Raw genomic sequence first — 25,728 nt, 5'->3', positions numbered from 1 at the left:
ACAAATCACAAATGCATCTGAACTCTTCAGAATCTTAGAAAGGCAAAGGACTAATGGCATCATCAGGCTCTCCTGTTTCTTAATAGCTTTCTCATTATTTCTGGAAGAAAAGAGAGCTGGAGCCTCTCTCAAGTGTCTTAAACAGCATCATTACCAGGACACCTCTTCTATTCACTTTTCTTAGGATCTGAATCGTTAAAGTAATTTCAAGTATCTTACAAAATTTGTCTTTAAGTAAGTTCTGGACTCAATGTACAGCCATCACAAGCTAACAATAGGAACTTAATTAGGGACTTTTTAATTCAGAAAAACTTGCTCAGGTTCATGCCAACAGTAGAAATCAAGAACCTGAGGCCTGGTTACAACTGGTGACTTGAACTACTTTACTCAGAAGTTCTTCAAGCTGTTAAAACCTGATTTATCAGTACAAATATATATTATACATGTAAATTAGTAAAGTACCTTAACAAATAAACATTGTTACATGCAGGCTGATAGATAAAAATCACTTGCTTTGCATGGATTTGTTATAAAACGTGTCACATTTGTTCTTTATACTGTAGCAGTGTTTCAAACTAAATTGGATGTCTGCATTTTCTTAGAACTTTGCAGTTTTTTACAGTCACACCAGCCTAAATGCTACAGCTCTGCTGAAACATTCCTGGAATTTTTTCCATGTGCAGTTCTGAGGCCCTGGTGGGTCCTGCAGGTCTGGAGAGGGAGCTGCAGGAGAGCAATCTGCGAGGGCTGAGTGCTCCACAGGCACTGCAGTCACAGCTCTTCCTTCTTCCCAGGGTTATTCCTAATTCACTACTCCCAGTATTGCTACTGAGTTGCTTTGCAGATAGGAGTGTGAAGAACTTGGTGTTCTGCAGAAAAATGCCTTCCTTGCAGACACTCAGCCTAAGGACCTTGTGTATCCTGCCACAGTTCTGTCCCTGGGGAACTCCTGCTGAGCTTTAATGAAAGCACAAACAGCTTTGGGGATGACTGGGAATGGTATTTTCCTCTCCAATTTACACCCAAAAGCAAACTCATGAGGATACAATTTGGCAGCTGAGGCACAAGCATGCTCATTTCTGCCAGCTGCTGCTGGGAGATCACATTTTGTGGGTCTAACTCCCTCCACCACGACCTCAGCCACCTCCTGGCTGGTGTCACATCAGCCCATTACTGGCTGCTGCTGCTGCTGTGTGGGCTTTTTCAGTGAGGATGTTTCTTGTGAAGGGCTGGTGATTTCCCAGGTCAGGGTCCAGCTGCTTTTGGCCACAGAGCCAGGTGAGCCTCTGACCTGACCCTGCTGCCATTCTAAGGCAAGGTGCTCTACATTTTGAGGACAACAGATGCACACTAATCAGAAGTGTTTGCCTCAAATTTATTGCCCCAAGCTGGCAAGGGGAGGATGAACCAAAAAGCCACTTCAGCAATGAGATGTTTGCCCCCCCACTTCCCAGATCTCAGTTAAACGCCAAACTATTTCTGGGGCTGGGCAAAGCACAGCAAACAGCTGTGGCATTCACATTCCCTGAGCAGAGAGACATAATTCCCTCTCTCAGAGTTTTTCCCTGGAGAAGCACAGAGAGCAGAAGAGAAAAACAATTCTTATCTCCACTTGCTGCTCCTGCTGTTATGCACATGTAGAATGTGTTAGGAAGACTGTTTGTGACCTGAAGTGATTTGTCAATTGGATTCTGCTGAGGATTGTTTTCTTTCCTTGGCCAATCACTCAAAGCTGTGTCCTAGCTTTCTCAGACAGGAGTTTTCTTTAGTATCTTTTAGTATTCTTTGTAGTATACAAAGAATACTAAAGAATAGTAGTCTTTTAAAGAATAGTAATTGTAATCTTCAATACAGTATAGTATAGTATAATGTAATATAATATAGTTTAATAAAGCAATTATTCAGCCTTCTGAATCAATAGAGTCAGATACCAATCATTCCCTGCGTCAGGAGCACCCTAATTTCAATAAACAGTGAAAGTCCTCAGCAGGAACAGCTGTGACAGAGCTGAAACTCTCCAAGGGGCAGCTGCTCTGCTCAAAGCAGCAGTTTGGTGTCTCAAAGCCTGCAGGCTGCTCCTGCTCCCACCTTCTCCACAGCCGTGTAGCGGCTGGCCAGGTGCTTCCGCAGGTCCGCGATGTGGTGGTCACACTTCTTCATGTCCTTCTTGAAGTTCTCTCTGAAGTTCAGCAGGGGCTTCTCCACCTCGCTCTGGAGCTGGAAATGAAAATAAAGGAAGAATTGAGGAGCCAGACAGCAATCCCTGGCTCTGCACAGAACCACAGCTGGAAAAAACCTCCAAGATCATCAAATCCCATCGTCAACCCAGGTGTGGCATCTACATTATCTGAAATAATCCCTTTGCCCAGGATATTTCTCCTGGGAAGCTGAAAAGACTTAGAGAAAAGGAAAACAATTCTTATCTCTTATTTGCTTCTCCTGTGTTTTGCTCATGTGGAATGTGTCTGGAGAGTGTTTATCCAACAGGTGATTGTTTCATTGGATTCTGCTGTGAGTAGTTTTGATCCATTGGCCAATCAGGGCCAAACTGTGTCAAGACTCTGGAAACAGTCACGAGCTTTTATCATTATTATCATCATCATTATTATTATTTCATTATTTTTATTACTATTTTCATTATTATCTTTTTAGCATTTAGTATGTACCCTTTCTGTATCCTTTAGTATAGTTAGTATAGCATTCTTTAATATAATATAGTATCATAAAGTAATAAATTAGCCTTCTGAGAACACAGAGTCAGATTCATCATTCCTGCCCTCATCAGGCATTTCCTGGCAAATACACAACCCAGGGCTGCCAGGTCCACCATTAAACCTTGCCCCTAAAGTGCCACATTCACACTGTTGTTTGCACACAAACAGTGGGAAGGATTTGGAGGATGCTGCAGGAGTTTTTGTGCAGAGTTTAAGAAGTAAAATAATGGAAAAGCCCCTCTCAACCTGGCCTGCCTACACACACATATCACTCCAAGGTGCATTTCTTCCTTTTGGAAAACAATTCAGGAGGACAATGGGGAGCAAAAAGTATTTCACTAATTACAGCCCTGATGTCGAAGTTTAAGGCAGAGCAGTGGGTTACCAAGGCAGCAGCTGGTTGCCTGAGTAACCTCCGCTGAATTGCTTACAAATGGTGCAGAGCTATAATTTTCCTCCAGAACATGGCTGTTGTGCTGAGATATCTGCCACTGAATTGAACTTGAACACCCACAGAGGTTAACAGAATGCAACAGGATTCAAGAGCATGTCACATGTGGTAGAAAAAACCCAGATAAATACCATAATTTGTAAAAGAAATCTCCTTGGGCATCACTTGAGATAAAACCCCAAAATAACGTGATGCTCCCAGCAGACTTTTGAGAAAGGCTAATGGTACAAAAAAAGCCAGAATTCTTGTTCTCTTCCTTCCAGACAGGTAGAGTAGATTCTTGTTGAGAAGCCAAATATTGCTTTTCATTTCTTCCTTTGCAGAAGTGAATTGTACAAGCACCAGTTCAATTTACTGCTGGAACACAGAGTCCAGGTGAACAACATCTAAAATCAGTTTTACTTTTTAATGAAAAATTAAAGCTAGATGTGTTTTGATTTACTCAGCAGGTAGACTAAATAAACTGATTTTGGGAGGAAGATTGGACAGAGTTTCAGCAAGTTTGTTCACCAACTTATTAATTCTCCTAAAATTGTACCACATGCCTGTGTATTTCCCCCACTAACATGCACTGAAGGGAGAGGCCCACCAATACAGGGAAAAAAATATTTGGAAAAGAAAGAACCATTTACCTTAGAAGAAAATTTGAGATGAACCTCTGCTTCATCAGCTAAACTCTTCTTGAGCTGAGCCCAAGCTTCTCCCAGTGTGCTGAAGGAAGAGCAGGACAATGATCAGTCCCTTCCCCACCTCTCCTTGTGGATCTGTCAGAGAAATCTGGCATGGCACTTTGTACCATATCTTGATCGGCAAAATCATGGAAAATGGTAATAGAAGTCTGAGAAAACGCCCAACCTTTGTGACCAAGGCAGAATTGTGTTGGCATTGTTTGCAGCAGATCTTTGCAAACCCAGTTTATGACAATCTCCACTTAGAGAGACACCAGAGCCTCCCTAAGCAAGACCCTTCAGCATCTCATCCTCACCATAACGAAGTTCCCACCAATGCAGTTTTTTCTACCTCTTCTACTTTACACCCTACTTCAGAGAGCAGATTTTCACTTCAGGTGAAAAGTTGTGGAAAAGCTTTTCAGCACTTGGAAATTTCTCTGTTGTCTTTTTCTTTCAGATTATTTCCAGGACAGTGGCAGCTGAGGCACACTCCTCCAGATCCTTTACAACGGCCCAGACTCCTCTTAAAGCACCATAACCAAAACTACACTGTCCCCAGTACAGTGCAACTCCAGGGGCTAAACTGGTAACAGATTATTTTGTATCAGACACTCTTTCTTCTACATATTTCAATGTGATTGCCTTTTTAGACAACAGCATGAAGTTGTTGATGAATAAGCTTGTGATTCACTATAGCCAGATCCTTCTCCCACAAAGTGTTATGTAACTGTATCTTTCACATCCTGTGAAAGTATAAAACCCGCTGCTTTGTCCTCATTAAAATGCATCTTAGTTTTTTTTTTCAGTTAGTTTCTCAATTTTAACACAAGAATTCTGAATTGCAACCTTTTCCTCAAGTTACACATACCAACCCTCCTAGCTCTGTCACATCTCTGGATACAGTAAATCCGTAATTTCTTCTATCACAGGTTGTTCATTACAAAAACATTTTAAAACACCCTGGACTTAGGACAAACCCTTTGGGATCTCATTCCACAGTTACTTTCTGCAGTTTAGTTTCTGTAAGCAGTGGGTTTTTCCTACCTAGTTTTTTGCACATTAAGCTTTATTTAGGCCACCATTTCTCTTGTCTGCCTACGAGAATCTCCCATCACAAAAAGCAACACTAAATTAAGAGCTGTGAGGCTTGACCTAGTCTTTTACTCCATCACTGAAGGAATTTAGGTTGGCTTGGCATGGCTCTCTATGCATATACAACAATTGCATCTAATTTTTCCCCTTAAGTGGAAGTTTGATGGTTTACTCTACCACTTTGCACAGGTTAAATAAAGCTGAGTGATCTACAATTCCTGGCTCCTTCTATCTCTTCCCCATCCCCTTTTCAAGGATAATGAGATTTGACTGTTCCTGATAGCCTGAAAAATCACCTGTCACCTGCAATCTCAAAATAATGATCTGTCACCTCTGAGGCTGCTGCAAGGCCTTGAGTCCTCAAATGTGGTGTTCATCAGTTAAACAACTTAGACACACCTAGAGAATATTCCTCCTTCCCTGAGGTCCTCTCCCACTGCCCATTTCCCACTGACACTACCCCTGCTATCTGGGAGAGCATCACTGGACAGTGCTCTCAGCTCCATGTCCTTTCCAGTTTTCTACTTCAACATTTCTTAGGCTTGAGTGCTCATTCATTTTCTTTTCACCTACTTTGTCTCCTTCCCTTTCATTTTTTCAGTCATTCCCTCCTTTTCCCATTGGGGGTAGGAGAAAGTGAAGGAAGATGTGGGAGGAAAGGGGTTTAGCTTTGCTAGATCAGCTGAGCATCCAGCCCTAAGGAGAAAGGAGGACAGAAACCATTCCCAGTGTAGGTGCTCAGGGCAGTAACAGCCCAGTTATCCTCTTGGAATTTCTGTCATTGCCTCCTGGAAGCTGAGCAAAACACCTCATGCAGCTTCAGTGCCAAAATGAAGACAGTCATTTCCAGCTTGGCCTTCAGAGCTCGGAGGGTTTGTGGTGAAACACACAGAGCCACCAAGTTCTGATCCTTCAGCAGTGGTGCCTTTGCATTAATACTGAAAAAATGCAATTCAGGCTGAACTGCACTGCCTAATGTCTTCTTAATAACTTCCCAAGTGTAAAATGTTGGAAATAAGCAGCAGTCTGCTGCTTTTCTTGGAGTGCCAGAACCTTGATAAGAAGAGACTTCTTTATCCTCCCTCTTGTCTGTGCTGCTCTGATTGTACCAGCATTGACCTTACACAGCTACTCTCAGTAGTATATATATATATTCTATATATTCTTCCATTTCCAAAGTAGTTGAAATACATGCTAATCCTGGAAGGAAACCAGTCCTGCCTACAACAAGGACAGCATATAAACCTGATTGGAAATGCAACGTTTTATACACATATTCCTAAAAAACTTCTCAGTAACAACCTAAAAAAAAAACAAAAAACAAACAAACAACTCTGAAGCAATTCCATCTTCCCTAACATGCCCAGGGTGCTAATCTAAATAAACCTCTACTCAGAGGGAGAGAGCTGGGGAAAATTACTTGTACCTGTGTGGGAGAAATGCCTTTTATATTAAAATTCGTCTTCTGTGAAATTCACAGAGACACACTTACCCTTCTTCCTGAGCAGCCAAGGAATTCTGAGACAGTTTGGACAGGTTCTTAGCATATTCCTCCTCAATCTTTATCCTACACTCACATACACACAGAGAGAAAATAAAAAGACAGCAGTAAGTAAGCTTTAAGGCAGAAACCCACACACATAATTTCAAGAAATTCTCTGCATTTTAACAGATTTTGCCACAGGAATTTTCCTTTCAGTCTCCAGGGCTTGGCAGCACTGGTTTGATGAGCAGTCTTCTCCCCCCATACGCTAAAAATGCAGAGGCAAGAGCAGGGCTATATGCAGGACGGCATGTGAGACAAAATTAGCTGAAGAAGCTCCAGTTCTGGAGAGCCAGCAACAAGGACAGAGTGTTTCTGCTCTGCTGTCTGCAAAACCAGGAGCACGTGCTTCAGTCTGCTGTGAAATGTGAGGCTGCACATCCTTGAGGCAAAAATGAAGGAGTGCAGCCACCCAGGAAAAACCCAGATGAGATTTGGGGGGATGAAGTGCACCTTCCTTGGGGACAGCAAATGCTTCCTGCTCTCTGTGATGGGTGACAATCGTGGCAGGGATGTGGCAGCAGCAGCCCCTTCCTCTCACCCACTGCCCTGTGCTGGTCTTCACCCACCTGGAGGCACCAGGACAGGAGCTGAGCTTGCCAGGGGCAAGGGAGCAGAGCAGCAAAGGTGTGACGGTGCTCACAGGGGTCTGAGGATGAGGGAAGAGATGAGGATCTGACTCCATGCTTCAGAAGGCTGATTTATTATTTTATGATATATATTAAAACTATACTAAAAGAATAGAAGAAAGGATTTCATCAGAAGGCTGGCTAAGAATAGAAAAAGAAGGAATGATAACAAAGGCTTGTCTCAGAGAGTCCAAGCCAGCTGACTGTGATTGGCCATTAATTACAAACAACCCAATGAGACCAATCACAGATGCACCTGTTGCATTCCACAGCAGCAGATAATCACTGTTTACATTTTGTTCCTGAGGCCTCTCAGCTTCTCAGGAGGAAAAATCCTCAGGAAAGGATTTTTCATAAAATGTGTCTGTGACAGAAAGGCGCTGCCACACAGCCCAGCAGGGAGGAACGACCCACAGCTGGTGCAGAGGTGATGGGAATCCTGCCTGGAACCATCTTCTGCTGCCACTGAAACTGCAAGGTGCACATGCTCCCAGGCACAGCAAACACTTGTCTGTTCACTGGTTTTCAACCCAGCTCGCTCAACAGAACATTTTTGAGAGAACTGTGAGTCCCCCAGATAGAAATACTCCTTATTCTGTGCCAGCTGTGCACAAAACCCGCTCTGAAGTGTCTTTATTTGTCCATGCACACAGCCTCAGAAGGTGGGGTGTTTCTGGCAGGCCCCTTTGCAGGAGCTGCCTGAGCAAGTGCCCTTTTATGGGGCACATTTGAGATAAAAAGAATACTTTTTGTGCCCACACTCAATTTCAGCCATGACATATTATGGTGGATGAAGAAAAACTAGAGAGCTGCAAAGGGAGGCGAAGATGATCTGATGTGACTGCCATGCAAGAAGGAACTAAATAGATTAAGACAACAGGGGAACAGGGAGAGAAGGTGGTAGAGGATATCTGACAGACAGCTCCATAATTCCCACTGAGGAAAGACTGTGACTGAGTCTTTTTACACTGTTCTTCCAGATTAGGAGGGAACAATGGAATTATCAGACAACAGAAGCATAATTATTTTTCCTGTAGTGCAGAGACTGCAGAAATCTTCCATAAATTGCTCAGACAAACAGTGAAATGTGCATATTTGGATCTGCTGAACATGGCAGAAACTAAATAATCTGCTATTTAACTTACATTTTCTAAACAGAGCACTGCTTAATTAAAAAGTAAATAATGGAAACAATTTGCTAATGGAAACACTATTTCAATACTTGGTGCTTCTCAGGGCAGTGTGCAGATTTTTTTGGTGTTTTGGAGCCTTTCCTGAATGCAAATTCTGGACCTTACTCTCACTTTTGATTTAAAGTAATACCTTCTTTCACACCAACACCCTGGATTTTTCAGTTCAGTATATTTATTAATTACTTTCCTCCCTTTCTTGAGGTCTGTCTTCCTAAAATTCAAAGTCGCTGACTATTTGACTTTTAAAACCCCACCTCTGTCAAACAGAACTGAATGAACATGTAATTGCTCAGTCTGAAATCACTATAGACAAGAAGCTCCTGTAAAATCATCTACCTGATAAACCAAATTGCAGTTAGCTTCCCTCTTGTTGGATATTTGATGAAGAAATCTGGTTATCATGTCTGGTTATCATGTCTTATATCAGCTTCCTATTGAAGGGCTGTCTTTAACAGCTGCCTGAACTCACCTCCAGCAGGCTGATTGTACAAAGAGAATTTTTCTGGACACAAAAATTCCCAGTATTTAATTAATGTGGTCTCGTGCTCCCCAAGGCACCTGATGGTCATCATGAAAACCTTATTTTATCCCTCTTAGCTGAGGTTCCCCGATGGTCTGAGCTGTTTCCATGAATAATCCCTCCAGCTCAACACCAACCTCCTCCTTTTCCACACAGAACACTCCTGATCTTTGGTTACAAACAGATGAAAAATGTAATAATCTTTCTGTAACTCCCATCCCGACTCTGTTCACATTCAATTCCCAACATTTTTTTGTTCCCAGCACACAGTGGGTCTTTTCCTTCCTCTGCTGAGGACAGCCACTCCTCCCCACAGTGTCAGAGCTGCTCTCCTTGCTCTCTCTAATTTCACACCAACTTTCCTTTCCTCTTGAATGCCTCCTGCTTTTATTTCTGTCAAATTTCATTATATATTACTTCCTTTGAAGCAGCTTCCCCCTCTTTTCCCTTGCTATCATAATTCTGGTTGCCTTCCCATCCTCTCCCTTAGCATTCCTATTTCTCAATTGCACTTTTAACGTTCCAGGTTGTTCTTTCTTCTACCTCTGGTCCCACTATAACTGCCTCTTGGATTATGTGATGTCAAAGGCTACAGAAACCTCATGTGAGTGTATCTGCCACCATTTCTTTGCATTTTCCCACTTCTTTGCATTTTCCCACTTCTGCCACATCCCTAGCATGAAAAAAGAGGTGAGAGGGAGAAACAAAACAAATTACAAATGAAGCAAATATCTGCAAGTTCTGCCCAACTGAACTGCACCCTGAGAAGGCTCTGGAGAGAGCTCAGAGCCTCTGACAGTGCTTAAAGGAGAGCTGGAGAGGGACTGGGGACAAGGGATGGAGGGACAGGACACAGGGAATGGCTCCCACTGCCAGAGGGCAGGGATGGATGGGATATTGGGAATTGGGAATTGTTCCCTGGCAGGGTGGGCAGGCCCTGGCACAGGGTGCCCACCCTGGATCCCTGGCAGTGCCCAAGGCCAGGCTGGATGGGGCTGGGAGCACCTGGGACAGTGGGAGGTGTCCCTGGGACAGTGGGAGGTGTCCCTGCACTTACAGCTGGCAAGGGGCTGGAATGAGATGAACTTTAATGTCCCTGCCATCCCACACCATCCTGTGGTTCTATTACCAAGCTCAAAGTGATGGTTTTTTTTAAATCTTCCTCTAGGAAACTGTGCCTATGCTGCATGTGAACAAATTGCTTCTGTACTTTTCAGACAAAATATTTCCCTTTTAAACATCACCTCCACTCTGCTTCTCTCCTGTTTATACTTTTTCCTTGAATGTGCTGCTTAAAACCTTCTTGGTTCCCTCTGACAGACAGCCTTTGTGCAATACAGCTCAGACAAGTGAGAACTGGAAAGTGTGGATGAACACTAAAGAAATATTAAATCTTCAGTAAGAACTTGTAGCAAACCTTTTATGCAGTTTAAGCCTTAACATATTTAAGGAATATCTAAACTGGGGAGAAAACAAGTGCAATAAAGATTTCATTTGATAGCCAAGTGCTAATTACCTTTCTCGAACAAACTCTGCCATTTCTTTCTGCATTTGTTTCCCTTTAAGCTGCTTTTGAAGAAGAATTTCAAATCCTGACACTGTGTTGTTCCCTTGTGAGTCCTTCTTGTCTGCCTGAAAGAAATAAAAGGAAGTTCAGCAAAAACCTTTGGAGGCCAAACCCACAGAGATGTGGCTCCCAGCAGTGGTGCCTGAGGAATCCTGCCCTCCGAGCTGCTGTGGCTACAGCACCTCAGACCCTCTCAAAGAAATAGCATCACGTCCTTCTTGCTCATTTTCTTAAATTTAAAAAGGGAAGTTTTACAATTATCTTTAGCAAGAAAGGGATGCTGTGGGGGCCAAGCAGCAGCCCTGCTGTCATTCCTGCCCAGCACCTTTCACACCTGGGTAAGGTCAGCCCCAAGGGCTCAGCCTGCCCAAAGCAGGAGCCCTGGAACAAGGGAACACTCCTGGGGCAGAGGGGAGGACAGGGCTGCTCCTTCCAGCCCTAAAACACCTTTAGCAGCCTGCCAACTGTGATTTTTACTGAGGAAAACCGAGCCAGTCTGCATAAATCTGCTGTAAAACAAGGCAAACCCATCCCACAGATTGCCACCGCACATCCCATCCCTCACTGCCTGTTTCTCACACAAACCCTTGCTCCACTGGCTTCAAGAACCAACACAGTTTTCTCCCTGCTTCCCTATTTCATTTCTTACCCTCTTCCAACACCCAAACTCTCAGAGAACACCTCCCCCAGTGCTGCCCTGATCCCCCACGTGCTGCACAAGCAGCCAGAGGAAAATGCCAGATTAATCAAAGCAGGAGACTGGCAGGGTGCCCTGCCAGGCACCAGCAGGCTGAGCCAGTGGGAGAAGTGGAGATGATGGAGGAAGGAGAATTGAGCTGTGGGCAGAGCATGACAAGGCCAAAGAGGAAATTCCTGCAAGCAGAGTTATGGGAGGATAAAAGTCTGCAAGAAGTAAGGAGCTGTGAGTAGAGTTTCATTGAAATCAAGATGTGACCAAGCCATGGAACCAAGCACAGGCTGAGCTTGAACAGGGAGGACCAAATGAGGCAGGAACTTTTGTGAGACATGTACAAAAAAATCAGTCAGTACACCATTAATTATTTAGGGTCCACTGGGATCAGAAGACTGGAAGGAACTGAATAAATGTTGTGGTAATGTGACCATTTTCAAATATGTGTAATTTTTTTTTCAGTGTATTTTAGCAACGCCCTGCCATCAGCACTGAGCAGGCACAAGGAGACATTCTGCTGGGCCTCCAACACTGACACTTTTTATTAAAAGGGAAACACTTCAATAACCAATAACTGAAAACACACATGAGATTCCTAAAAGCTTCATTGCTGAACAGAAAATATACATGAGATTCCTAAAAGCTTCATTGCTGGTTCCTTTTGTAGTACTTGTTCATTCCATTGTAGTTTTCCTCTCACTGCCCAGAAAAACATTCAGGTGGAAAGAAAGTTTTCCACTGGAAGACCATTTTCTATAATTTTCTATCAGCTCCACACTCCAAGGACCACAGCATCATTTTCATGTGACTCAGGAGCCTGAAAAGAGACCTGAGCACAAGGGGGCACACACAGAACCAGCCATGGAAGACTCTGCATGCTCCAGGCTGCATTAAAACTACTCAAGCTATAAACTGGCCTGTCCTTCACAGACCTCACCCTACAAAGAAGGCATTCATTGTCTGACCTCTGGAATACCCCGTGGAAGGAGCTGTACAATTTAACAAAGAGGTTTTAACTTGCTTTAGAAGGGGCACCCCTGCTTCCTTGTGCATCCCTGGCTCTCAAGGCTCTGGTAACACTGGGATCACATTCCCTGCCAGCCATTCTGCTATCCATGGAGCTGGGGTAAGTCCAGAGGAGGCCACTGAGCTGGAACACATCTGCTCTGGAGACAGGCTGAGAAATGGGGGCTGCTCAGCCTGGAGAGGAGAAGGCTCTGGGGGGAGCTCAGAGCCCCTTGCAGGGCCTAAAGGGGCTCCAGGAGAGCTGGAGAGGGACTGGGGACAAGGCATGGAGGGACAGGACCCAGGGAATGCCTTCCCACATCCAGAAGGCAGGCTTAGATGGGATATTGGGAAGGAATTGTTCCCTGTGAGGATGGGGAAGCCCCAGAGCAGCTGTGGCTGCCCCTGGATCCCTGGCAGTGCCCAAGGCCAGGGTGGATGGAGCCTGGAGCAGCCTGGGACAGTGGAAGGTGTCCCTGCCATGGCAGGGGTGGAACAGGGAGGGTTTTAAGATCCCTTCCAACCCAAACCAGTCTGGGATTGTGTGATTCTATTCCCTTCCTCCTGCACTGCCCTTTTGCCTGAGCTATTTTGAAATATGTGGCTTCTCCTACATCCTCCCTATTTCCTGAGCAAATTCATCTCCTGGGAACTGCCCATGCCTTTCCTTCTCTGATGGATCAGCCACATCTCAGACTGGTCAGATGTTTCCAGGAGATCTTCCCTGGCATCCCCAGTCTCTGTGGTACTCCCTGAACACACTGTATCTCAGCCCAAATTCTCCTTTACCTTGTACCACAAATCAAGCTGTTTATTCCACTTTCTTGGAAGCTCTGGAGCTGCATGTGGCTGGCTGCCCACTTACCCAGAAATAATCACAGTAGCTCCACTCTGAAGGTTTCAGCAACTGCTGCTCTGGCATTACGTCAGGGTGGGGGAAAGTCACACAGTTGATCTGTTTAAAAAAATACAAAAGCGAAAAAAAAAAAAGGAGAGTTAGACAGTAATGAAATGTAGCTGTTAATGAGAAATACATAAATAAAAAGTTATATCCATCAGAAAATCCGCAGTGAAGGCATGCCAGGGCAGAAAAACTGCTTGTTGCATGGAAACAGCAAAGTATTCCCAGAATGCTGCTCTCTGCAGGCAGGAGTGTTGGCTCAGAGGGAAATCAACTACCCATTGCACATGAGGAAAACCTGCTGCATTTGGAAAGCACCACGCAGGGAGTTCTCCCAAATCCCTGAAAATTGTGCTAAAAACCCTGGTGTGAAACACAGTGAGCATCAGAGAGCACTGTCAGTGCAAAACACCCTTGGCTATGCCGTCTCCTACAGGATGCCAAAAAAAGGGATTATTTTATCAGTGCACAGCCCTTCAATCTGTGTCTAACACCTTTTCAGATGGAAGTGACGCTCTGGGTAGAAAGAGCAGGGGCTCTCTGGAGCCAGTGAACCTTCAGTGCTCACAGAGATCAGTCAGACAGGACTCATCACACACTCATTAAACAACAGGATCAGAAAATCCAAGCACTCATTAAGCTATCCCAGTGGAACACTGCAGCCTGCTAACAGCACAGTGAAGGCAACGAGCACCACAGCTACAGCAGAACATTCTGCAGAACAACCCTGACACAGCTGAGCCTCCCAGAGCAAGCACCAGCACGAGTCAGAGCTCACTGCCAGTTTGTAATGCTCACCCCAAATCCCTGCTGGGCAGGTTCCCTAAAATCAGCCCCTCTCAGGCTCATGGGAACACTAAAAGCACTTGATTCACCAAGGGATCAAGAGGTATTGGGGTTGGGATGTCACAGATGTATCTGTATGGGGGTGGGGGTTTGTTTTGGATCAGTTAACTCACAGGAAATCCACACAAATCTGTGGGTAGGGTTAGCACAGCTGCACAGGCAGACCCAAAGGCATGCAGTGAATCTGCCTCTGGGCTATCCAGAGAGGATCAGAAAGGATGTGGCTGCTGACACAGCACAAACCCACCACTCCAGAGCACAGCAGACAAAGCCTTCAGCTGATACAAGCTGCTCCTACAAACCCACACTGGTTCTGCTGCCTCTGCCCAGGCTGGAGCTTCAGCAGCTGCCCTGTAACAGTGCAGGAGCTTGCTCCACATAAATCACCCTGCCAGAGCTTGCCAAGCCCACCCCAAAGCAGGCTGAGCACCCTGAACCTGTGCTGTCTTTGGCTGTCACCTCAGCTAGAGCCTAAACCATGTGTCTTGCCTTCCAGCTCCCACCAGGCTCCAAACTGACCTGAAAGACAGAAAATTGGGCTCTGCAGGCAGTGACCATGCACTGGGGACCCTGCACCTCCAACCAGAGGCACAATGTCCAGTCAGAGCTGGCACTTCCAACCACAGCTGGCATCTCCAGCCAGAACCAGCACTCCAGCCAGAACCCTCAACCAGAACCAGCATCTCCAGCCAGAACCAGCTATCTCAACCAGAGCTGGCACCTCCATCCAACTATGGAATTTTTATAGTATTTCTAGAGTTTTGAAAATTTTCACAGCTGGCCTCCAGTGGCTACAGGGTGCCAAGCATAGCACTGCAAACACCTTCCCTGTTCCCTTGGATTCCCCAGCAGAAGAGTCATGCACCAGCTCAGCTGAGAGCAGGATGGCCATGCTCTAACCAACTGCACTTCCCAAGTGTGTTCTGCAGCCTTTAACAGAAGTCTGGGCATCACAGAACCAAAGAAATATAGAATATCCTGAGTTGGATCATTGTGTCGTGGCACTGCACACCAGGACAGGGAGGTGGTCTATAGTGGGTGGCACAGAAATTGTATCCTGCAGCTGGAAAAATCTGCAAAGAGAACCAGCATGGGAAATTCCCACTCCCTGCTAAAGGCAGTGCCTGCTCCACAAAAGCTGAATCTGTGTCAGTTGGAAGCTGCTGATTAGAGATGTGACAGTGAGTGTCCATGTCCTGAAGCAATAACCACAGAGTCACTGGAAATGCCAGGGCTGGACTGGGGACAGTGTCTCACTGCAGTGCACAGAACTCCAGGAATGCAGCAGCAAGTGGAACAGCGAGTGTGCACATCAGCAGGGGATGAAAGCAGGGTTAATTCAAGTGTTTCTCAAAGTTCTAGGAATAAATCAAAATATTCTTCACTTCTCTAAAGGCTGAATTGTCTGGAAATGATGCTGAATTGTCTGGGAAGAGTCATGAGGCCACTGGGGTCTAGTATCACTTTTAAAAGGGAATTGGTGCCAGAATCAAAAAATAAACTCAGAAGCTTTTACAATCTTAAAAACAAACAAACACACAAACAAAAATTTTATGGTAAACAGAATTTAACAGAATTTACATCTTTTTACACAAAGTCCCAGCAGGGGGCATGAAAATTCTCTAAACTCTAGAAATACTACTAAAAATTCCATAGGACTACACAGGTAATCCTGTGATCTTTCTTTCCTTTCATTACCCCAGATTGCTTATACTCAAACAAGAGCTCTTGGATTGGTATTTCCCAGCATTTCTCAGCAGGAGGGGAGCACCAGGCTGGCACTGAGCAGCAGTGGTGTGACAGGGTGGCATTCCCCCTTCTGAAATGCTCCTTTTCTTCCTTCTAAAAGCAAAGGGAGCTGAAAAAAACCCCACTCAGCTTCACCAGCTTGGAGCCACTGATGAGCTGAGTGATGTGAGGACAGCCAAAGCACCTGGGGTGATGTCCCCATGTCTGACAGCTCCATCAGTCCCATGGACAGTGACATTCCCCCCATGCAAAGGAGCACTGCCCTCACTAATTTTGAGAGATCACACTTTGCTCACATCCCTGAGAGCTGTCCAGGCTCCCTGCAAGTTCCAAATCCAGACCTGTGGCACTGTGGATATTTGAATAATGCTGACTTGCCAGCAAGGCCCAACAAAAGCTTGCAGAAGGTGACTATTAGAGCTGTAATTGCCAGGAAGAAACAAAACAAATTAAAGCAGGTCTCTCAGATAATGATGGAATCACAGAGCACGAAGAGAAAACAAGGTGTGATGACCTGCATTGCATTCCCACAAGCTCCACTGGGACAGGTGAGGTGATAATCAGCCTCACCATGATATTAAGTTCTTATGCAGCCTCTTTGTCAAAATGATGGCTATTGTCAGCTTGCAACAAAGCAAAATTAATGACAAGACAGCAGCAGGGCAAAACCCCAAGGAAGAGCTGAGCAAACCTGCCAGGGGACAGCAGCTTGTCTTTCCAGCTGCCATGGGCCAGGAGTGGCACCAGAAAACCTGTCTGGGAGCCACTGGATTAAAGGGGACAGCAGGATCAGAGTCAGAGAAGGAAAAAAACACAGTGACAAACAAAGCTTGGTGGAGGACACACACAGAGGGGATCAAACAAGCAGCACAAACGCATTTCTCTTGACAAGCTGTGTGCCAAACTCAATGGATTAAAATACTTTTGCCTGTGTACTGATCATGAGCAGATGCAATTATACCCTTAACAGCTGAATATTCCAGCTCCTATTTCCCACGAGTGCACTGGCAATAATGACAAAATGAGCTGTTTATGGTGTAGGTGACTCTTAATTATGTCTGAGACACAAAAGGGTGACAGAAGAGGAACAGACCCAGGGAGCCAGGTGAATGCACAGGATTTGCACAGGAACAACAAACTTTGTTGGGCTGGACATGCACATTAATCTCCTGGATTTCAGAGTCTCTACAGGCTTTGAAGTCACTCACCAGTAAATGAGACATTGCCAAGCAACAAGAATAAAACAAGAATAATTTGATCAAAGCTTAAATAATCAACTACATGTTTATTACATCAGTCACAACATAAATAAATGAGCAGAGAGCAGGAGAACTTACTGTGCCACACTCACGTGACTAAAGCAGGGCAACATTTTTGCTTATCTCTTCAACTTAAAAATGCACATTATTTTTTGATTTCTACACATTCTCAGCACCTTAAACACAGAAGAGCTGTCCCAGATTGCCTCATTTCAGTATGTTTTTTACTATTTCAGTTGAGACTCAGAAAGTAGAACATCCAACATTGAGTTCATATGGCAAATGGAACCATTTGGGTAAAAAAAGCCAAATGCAAAGGCTGGAGAAGAGCTTGGGCAGTCTGAACTCTCCCCAGACAGGGAAGCCCGGAAATGCCTAGGCTGTGTCTGGGCAGCTTCAACACCATGAGTTTGCCCTGAGTTTTAGCTCTGGTAGGGTGATGCTGCAGCTATGGTACCACAGAAGGGAAGAACAGACAATTCTAGTCCTCACTGTTAACAAATCCATTGATTCCTTCCTACTTCAAAGGAAAGATTCTGCCAAAAGTGTGGAGGAGGCCTCTCCACTTGGTTTATCTGTAGAAAGGTTCAGAGATAATTCAGGCCCCTGCCCAACCAGGGCTTTGTGACAGTATCTACCATAGTCAGCCCCAGGGCACAGGGGGGACCTGGGCTGAACCTGTGCTCATCACAGCCCTGTGTGTGTCACACTTGCCAGACACAGAGCAGAGAGCAGGAAATCCCAAGTTCCTGTGCACAGGCTGCCCCTCTTCCCATCTGCAGCACTGTTCACTGACGTGGCCAGCACATGCAATCCAAACACCAGCATTTTCCAGGTCCTGCACTATCCCAACAAGGCACTAGAGAATTTTGAAGAAAAAAACCCACACTCAGAAATACCTTATAATCAGGCAGCTTTCCTGCTCTTCCAAGTAAGACACAGATCTGTTCCTCAGGTGAAATCCCCCTGTACATTCTGCATTTAGCTCTCCTTTACCTATTGTAAATATCTCCAGCTTCCACAGACCAGAGGCTTCAGGAATCAGCCAGCAAACCATCCAGCCTTAAAACAGCAAGTGCACCTTGAAATTAATTGTAAAACCAGCAAAGACCACGCACCTGCAGTTTCATAACTCTGATATACCCAGCTGGAGTTTCTCCTCCAAAGAAGATGGAAGACCATGTCAGTAACATTCACTGACCAAAGAGAAAACACCAGATTATTCTGGTTGGTTGCACACAGATGGGAAATACTCCAGCTCCACCTGCCTTCAGGGTTTCCAGAAGCTGTGCTGCTAAATGCCACTTGGATGCAGAGGAGGCAGATGCATCCTGAGGAAGATGCTCCCACTCCTCTGCTGAAGGCGATGACGCAGCAACAGCTTGGCTGGACATCACCTGATGTCTGCAGCTTGTGTGCCACAGGATTTCGCTTTGAAGGGAGGTTTCCTGGACCAAAAGCCTCAAAGTAGATCACAGAATTCCCCTCTGCAAGAAGAGGTTGTGCCTGAGCACAGCTACAGAGCAAGGAAAAGCATCTGACAGCAAGCTAAGGACATGCCCTGCAGCTCTGCTGAGAACATCCCCACGTCAGCTTGAGTGGCACTGAGCACACAGAACCTCCTAGGAAACAGTGAAAAACACTTCCACTGTTTTACAGTTTACACTCCTTATGAGATTCATTTTTCACAATGCTGCCTTGATGGAAGCAATGGCTTGGAGCAAACAGCTGTTAAAATTAGCTTATTTTTGTCTATCTGATTCATCCCACTTGAAAGCTTTGAGCTTCTGCAGGAGAAATGCACAGCCAGTGACCCTGACATAACACACAGTTTGCTTTGCAGATGTTACCTGATGGCACATGGGCCAGTAAATATGGAAAACCATCCTGAGAGAACAGCCTGAGCCCTCAGCCCTGTAAGGAACAGGGATTGCAGAAAACAAGCTCTCCTCCTCTTGCTCTCATGCACCCCACCCAGTGTGACCATGCCTAGTCCCTCTGGACACAATGCCCAGCCCATGATTTATCTCAACCCCCCAGTCTGAGCAGGCAGGAGCTCCTTTCAAGGGCTGGGACATGTCTCCTGCCCCAGCCACTGCAGCCCTGGAACAGCCGATTCTCCCAGACATCTACAAAAACGCCTGAACGTCCAGATTTGTACTTGCTTCAAAGCACACCACACTCTCAATAAACCAATTGCCAGTACTAACATCGGGAACAGCCTATTTTTATAACTAAAATCACTGATGGAAGTGTTTTTTTCTCAAAAACTGTTGAAGATTTCCCCCTCCTGCCCCAGAACACTGTACCTGCATGGCAGTGGCTGACTCACATCTCAGTCACAGGCACTTCTATGTGCTCCTTTTGAGCCCTGGTCTCTGTCACCAGCGACCCAGCCCACTAATGAATAAATCTGCAGGCTGCACGTGACAATGCAGACAACAATCTCCTCCTCATAGTAACACTAACAAGGATGTATAATTTTAAATTATTCCTTTTGTTCTCAGGGACTTGATACCCTGCCAATACTTGCAGCTGCAAGAACTGCCTAGCTTTTATTGCCGAAAATTAATTTATCTGTTCATTTCTTCTGATTTCCATTTGAATAAAACTTTCTATTACTAGCCACTTTCATTCATCTATTTTGATTTCCCTTCTGGTTTTAATCACCTGTCCTGCACTGAAGAACTCACAAGTGCTAATTGTGTTCCAGATGAGGTCACCAAGCACACTAAAGTTATTAATGTCTGTAAAGTGAGATACATCATACAACTGAGAACATTTCCATTCAGAATCATAGGATGGCTTAGGCTGGAAGGAACATTAAAGCCCATCTTGTTCACCCCTCTGCCATGGCAGGGACACCTTCCACTACCCCAAATTGCTTCAAGCCCTTTCCAACCTGGCCTTGGACACTTCCAGGGATCCAGGGGCAGCCAGAGCTGTACCAGGGCCTCCCCACCCTCATATGGAAGAATTTCTTCCTACTAGCTAACCTAAATCTTCTTTCTTTCAATTTTAAACTGCTCCCTGTCCTGTCACTACACGTTCTTGTAAAAAGTCTCATCATTGAGCCATTTATACTTAATTATAAAGACTAAAAGTAAATGTAAGATTAACTTCACACTGAAATATAAAACCTTTGCCTGTACTTTCCATAAGAAATCTTTAATTGGACACTCTGGCACAAGAAACCTCCTAGACACCTCAAATACAGATTAGGAAAAAAAAAATTTGCTGTCTGCCTTCCTCTAACTCTTCAGTCCCTCTCCCAGTACACTGTTGTGGAGATGATCAGATGAGGAAGTTTTTTCAGGACACCTGGTCAGAGTGCCAGGCACCTCTTTAGGCACCACATTCCCTCTGCTCATCCTGGAACCACCACTATTCCACGGAGAACCGTGCCTGAACCCCAGCACAGGGCAGAGATCCCAAACCCTCCGCGGGTTTAGCGGCGATTGAACACCAAAACGCCGCGGGGGCAGGATGCTCCGGCACGGGGTGCCCAGCACGGGATCCTCAGGGCAGGATGCTCCGGCACGGGGTGCCCAGCACGGGATCCCCGCGGTCCCCCCAGCCCCGGTGCCTGATGCTCAGCATGGAACGCCCGCGGTCCCCCATTCCCACTGCCTGGAATCCCCGCGGTTGCCCAGCTCCGGTGCCCATCACGGAATCCCCGCAGCCCCGGTGCTCATCACGGAACCCCCGCGGTCCCCCAGCCTCGGTGGCCAGCATGGAATGCTCGCGGCTCCCCATTCCCACTGCCCAGATTCCCCGCGGTCCCCCAGTCCCAGTGCCCGTCAGGGAACCTCCGCAGCGCCGGTGCCCAGTACGGAATCCCCGCGGTTGCGAAGGCCGGTGCCCAGCATGGGATGCCCGCGGTTCCCCATCCCCACTGCCCGGAATCCCTGCGGCTCCCCAGCCCCAGTGCCCACCACAGAATACCGCCAGCCCCGGTGCGCAGCACGGAATCCCCGCGGTCCCCCAGTCGCGGTACCCGGCGCCCAGCATGGAATCCCCGCAGCCCCGGTGCCCATCACGGAATCCCCGCGGTCCTGCAGTCCCGGTGCTCTTCATGGGCAGCCCCGATGCCCATCACGAACCTTCCGCGGTCCCCCAGTCCCGGTGCCCATCACGGAATCCCCGCGGTCCCGGTGCCCATCACGAACCCCTCGCGGTTCCCCAGCCCCGGTGCCCACCACGAACCTCCCCCAGCCCCGGTGCCCACCACGAACCCCCCCAGCCCCGTGCCCCGCTCTCACCGTCAGGCTGCTCTCCTTGCTCTGCCGCCGCGGCGCCGCCGGGGAGCCCGGGCTCTGCGGAGGGAAGCGGAGCGCATCATCGCGGCCGCTCTCGGAGCCCAGCATGGCTGCGCGGGGCGGGGAGAGGCGGGTCCCATGGCACGGCTCGGCTCGGCTCGGCTCGGCCCGGGAGGCAGGCAGGGAGGGAGGGGGAGCTGCGGGAGGCCCCGGCTCGCTGCTCCGCCTCTCCCGCCCCCGCCGCTGGGACGGTGGCACTGCTGGCGGGGGTGCCAAGAGTGTCCTGCCACGCCGTGGGATGGCGGCGTGACACCCCCCCCGAGGACAGGGACAGCAGTCTTGGTGTCCCATGGGTGTCACTTTGCTCTGATGGGTGCGAGAACGGGGACAGGGATGGGAACATCCACTGCTGGGGACACTGCTGGACACCACCACTGATGGTGACAGTGTCCTGCCATCAGGCAGCTCCTACCTGTCTGTGGAATGGTGGCATCGTATCCCCCCGGGGACAGGGACACAAATGTGCCCCAGTGCCCCCGTCCCTGTCGCAGGTGGGGCTCAGATGCTGTGACTGCTGCTGGCATCATTTGGGACTCCCACCCCAAATCCCACGCGGTGCTCGTCCTGGGACTCCACACCCAGCAGCAGCAAGGTGCCAGCACCACACACGTGCAGTTCCACGGCTGCTCTGCTGTCCCCTTGGTGGCAGTTGTGGCAACTCGAACGGGCAGCATTTAGCTGCTCTCTAGGAAGCCATAAACAAGGTCTGGCTGAGTGCCCAGCAGAGCATAGCTCCGCGTTGTTCTCAGTTGTGGCTTTTCCCCCCACCCCCTGACCTGTTTCCAAGAAATGTGGCTGAGCTTGCTGGAGGGACCTTGCCAGCATTTGTTTGCATGGTGGCTGCTGCCCAGGCCCAAGAAAGCATCCTGGCCAAAGCTTAGGAGCTGCTCCACAGTGGGAGACAGCCCGTGCCAGGAACAGACAAGGAAGCAGTCAAAGCAGAGCAGCTTAGGATGGCCCAAGACACACAAGGAGAGAGAGAGACAGGCCAAAAAGACTTTGAGGGTATGCAGAACAGCTTCTTGCAACCACAGGTTTATGGTCAGATGCTTTCCTTACTCAGGACTCTTCTGCAGAAGCTGCCTCAGCCCCCAGGAAAAGCAGCTTCCCAAGAGGGCGTAGACACAAGCTGTTCTGAGAATTAATGCCACCAGCAGCCAGTCAGGGATTCAGAACTAATTCAAAGCAGGTTCAAAGCAGGGATGAAGCCAGGAGTTCAGTTTGGAAAAACCTGTAATAAAGGAGCAGTGGAAAGAAAGTACCATGGAGGCAATGAAGGGAGTGAGAAAAGCCATGAGAGGGATTTCTGACAGGCTGATGCTTGAGTCAGCTGAGCAAGGACTGCAAAGGCTGAGAGAGCCTGGAGAAGAGAAGGCTCCAGGAAGACCTCAGTGGAAACTTGCAGTACATGAGGTCAGTCTACAAAAAGCTGGAGAGAGATTGTGGACAAAGGCCTGGAGCGATAGAAAAAGGGGGAATGGCTCCCACTGCCAGAGGGCAGAGTTAGATGGGACAGAAGGAAGAAATTTTTCCCTGTGAAGCCCTGGCACAGGGTGCCCAGAGAAGCTGTGGCTGCCCCTGGATCCCTGGAAGTGCCCAAGGCCGGGCTGGACAGGGCTTGGAGCAGCCTGGGACAGTGGAAGGTGTCTAGATGGGACTGGATGGGCTTTAGTCTCTTCCACCTGAACCATTCTGTGACTCTGACTCCTCATGGATCTCAGATGTAAATTTGAGTATAAAGGTGTCTGTGAATTTGAGTAAGACGCAGCAGTGTAAAATCAGAAGGTGGCAAATGTTGCTACAAAGGAAATTCTGCAGAAGTTAATCTGTGTTCCATGCCAACTACAAAAACATGGGAGTCAGATGCCTTGAGAAATTATTTTTTTTTTTTGGCAAAAAGATTCACAAGGGACTTTTTGAAGGAAGTCACAGCCTACAAGTTTCTCTGGGTTCTCTGAGGGAGTCACAGTAGATATGTGGACAGGGGTGTCTGGTAATGCACTACATCAGATTCTAAAATGCTTCTGACCTAGTTTAGGTGCTTACTGTCTCCAGCCCAGGCAAACTGCTCAGAGAAACAGCAGCACAGGGAGTTAGTACAAGATGTTTGATGCAGAAGAAACAGAGAATCCAAAGAGCTGGACTGTATCATGAGAAATGCCATGAATCTAAACCAGGGATACTGACCTAGGTGAAAGGAACTACTTAAGAGGTAGCATGTGAGAAAAGAGGGTCAAGGCAAAGTGGGACCACTGTCAGACAACACAAAACTTAGCCCAAGAAACAGAGAATGTCAGAGACACTGAGAGCACCAGGCAGGCCAGGTCCACATGGCAGCAGCACACCAATAAGCCAGGCATTTCCCCAGGGATATTTAGCACTGTGAAAGGAACCATCACTTTCACAGAGAAAGGAACAGAAAAGTCAGGTCTGGGACCACTGGGGGAAACGCCAGAGGGTGGGGAAGTGTGATCCAGCAGCTGTGGCAGTTACATGGTCATATGGGGATGTTTTGGCAGGGAGCAAAGAGTTTCATGGGAGGAGCTGGAAGAGGGCCCTGTGCTGCATCTGCATCCCCACATCTGTGGGGAAGAATTTCCCAGGGATATGACGTGTTGCAAGCGAAAGTGCAGAGATATTTATTGGAAATTTGGACAAAGGCAGGGGAGGTGCACAGGCCAGCATCCTGTAGGTTAACTCGGGGTGATGTGCTGGGTGAGGCACTGAGGAGGGGCTGTGAAAGGACAGGCCAGAGTGGATGAAGTCATTGAGAAAAAAGCTTTGGATGAATTCTTTGTGAATACTGTCTTTGGGAGGGAAAGCTGGAGCTGCAGGAAAATACAATGAGATACAGACATGGGCGGATGTGCAAATGTAAAGAGAGGACTGTGCTGGACACAGGCCCAGGGTTCAGGCTGGAGTGGCAGGAAAATTCATAGGGTTGCTAATAGTGACTGAAGTGGCCTGGTGGATTTTTCAGAAAGGAGTGATAGGACAAAAATTCCAAAGCATCTTGGCTTTTTTTACTGTTTTACCAGCTGGACACAAAGCCTAACTATACTACACAAAAATCTGTCTGATCTGAGAGTTTCTAAAAGAAAATGACCTCTTGACTTCTTGCCCTGGGTGGATTCCTAAACTACTTAGAAACCCATATACTCTTGGATCCTGCTGTTTGGCTTTTCCCAAAAAAACTTACCTGGGGGTCCCCACTGGGTTTTCGGAGGCTCGTGTGACCCGAGTCGAGCTGGTGCACAGGGGACCCAGAGACGTAGTAGCCATTCACTGCAAGAACAGAGGGAGAGTTAGCAGGCTTGCTGCTGATAGCCAATGAAATTTAAGATTTAAATTTAAAAATTAATCCCACGTGCACAAATTTAAAAATTAATCCCATAACTGAATTGCAGATATAGATCACAGTGTTTAAGGCTTAGTTGTATTCTGCATCACCCTACTGTGATTTGATGGGTAATAGATTAAACATTTTACTGAGTGGAGTGTGTTTTGCCCATGATAATAATGAGTGATGTCTCTCTGCCCTTATCCCAACCCTTTTGTTGTAGTTTTCAGCCCCATCCACTTGAGGAGGAGAATGACAGAGTGGCTTGCTGGGCACCTGGCATCCACTAAAAGTACTGGTCCAAGGGAGTTTTCATGTAAAGAAAGCAAGCCTTGCAAGATGTTTTTGGTTCCTGCATGGAACTACAAATTGCCTTTTCTTTCTAATATAGTGAGCAATGAATAATGCTCAAACTAGTGTTGAAACAAGATACTCAACTACATTATAAATCCTTTGGTCACAATGAAATGCACAATCTTCACACAAACTACTAGGAGGGAAAGCTCCACCATGTTTGCTCTGCTACACTCTCACAACCATGTAGGCTGGAGAAGAGAAGGGTCTGAGGAGACATTAGAGCCTGACAGGGATACAGGAGAGCCAGAAAGGGACATTAGGCAGGAGTCTGGAGTGACAGGACAAGGAGCAATGGCTTTAAGCTGTGGGAGGATAGACTGAGATCAGAGATTAAGAGACAATCTGTGAGGGTGGTGAGGCCCTGGCACAGGGTGCCCAGAGAAGCTGAGGCTGCCCCTGGTTGCCTGGAAGTGTCCAAGGCCAGGCTTGGAGCATATTCCATCACCTGGAAGAGTGGAAGCTGTCTCTGCCATGGCAGGTGGGTGGAATGAGATGATCTTTAAGGTCCCCTCCAACCTGAACCATTCCATGATTCTATATGTCCATCAAGTCCCTCTCCCACTGTATCACAGCACTCTCCTTTGCTTTGCTGAATGGTGGAGGAGCAGATTCAGCCAGGCACAGTATCAGACAGTACCTGCAGAAGTCTTCTGTGACACAGGGCTCTTGGGAGTGCCTGGCACACTGCTTGGCCGCTCCCACGTCGTTTCTGTGAAGGGAAACACCAGTGTCAGGCTGATGGAGGCTTTGGTACACATACCAGAGTTATGACACATAAACCAGTGGTCTGACCCTCACTGCCCTCTGAACCAGGTTCTCACCCTGTGAGGAAGATGCCTGCACCTCCCTGACCTTCCTCTCTCTCCTCATCTCTTCCTGCC

At 47.1% G+C, this 25,728-nt stretch overlaps 1 protein-coding gene across 3 annotated transcripts in view; it reads right to left on the bottom strand.

Moving 5' to 3' along the window:
- GAS7 (growth arrest specific 7) overlaps positions 1-25,728 on the bottom strand; it is an 81,325-nt gene that overhangs the window by 12,878 nt on the left and 42,719 nt on the right. For all 3 annotated transcript variants that reach the window (XM_059486025.1, XM_059486026.1, XM_059486027.1), the window contains exons 3-10: positions 25,485-25,556; positions 24,350-24,435; positions 21,094-21,147; positions 12,942-13,031; positions 10,330-10,445; positions 6,421-6,495; positions 3,798-3,876; positions 2,089-2,217 (exon numbers count right to left, since the gene is read on the bottom strand). In XM_059486025.1, the coding sequence (XP_059342008.1) occupies positions 2,089-2,217; positions 3,798-3,876; positions 6,421-6,495; positions 10,330-10,445; positions 12,942-13,031; positions 21,094-21,147; positions 24,350-24,435; positions 25,485-25,556 (701 nt within the window). The remainder of the gene's footprint in view (positions 1-2,088; positions 2,218-3,797; positions 3,877-6,420; positions 6,496-10,329; positions 10,446-12,941; positions 13,032-21,093; positions 21,148-24,349; positions 24,436-25,484; positions 25,557-25,728) is intronic.

Source organism: Ammospiza nelsoni, chromosome 19 (genome assembly GCF_027579445.1).
Source record: "Ammospiza nelsoni isolate bAmmNel1 chromosome 19, bAmmNel1.pri, whole genome shotgun sequence".
In the NCBI taxonomy this organism is placed as follows: Eukaryota; Metazoa; Chordata; class Aves; order Passeriformes; family Passerellidae; genus Ammospiza; species Ammospiza nelsoni.
Note: the sequence above shows the minus strand (reverse complement) of the source record. Positions and strands in the feature narration are given on the sequence as shown.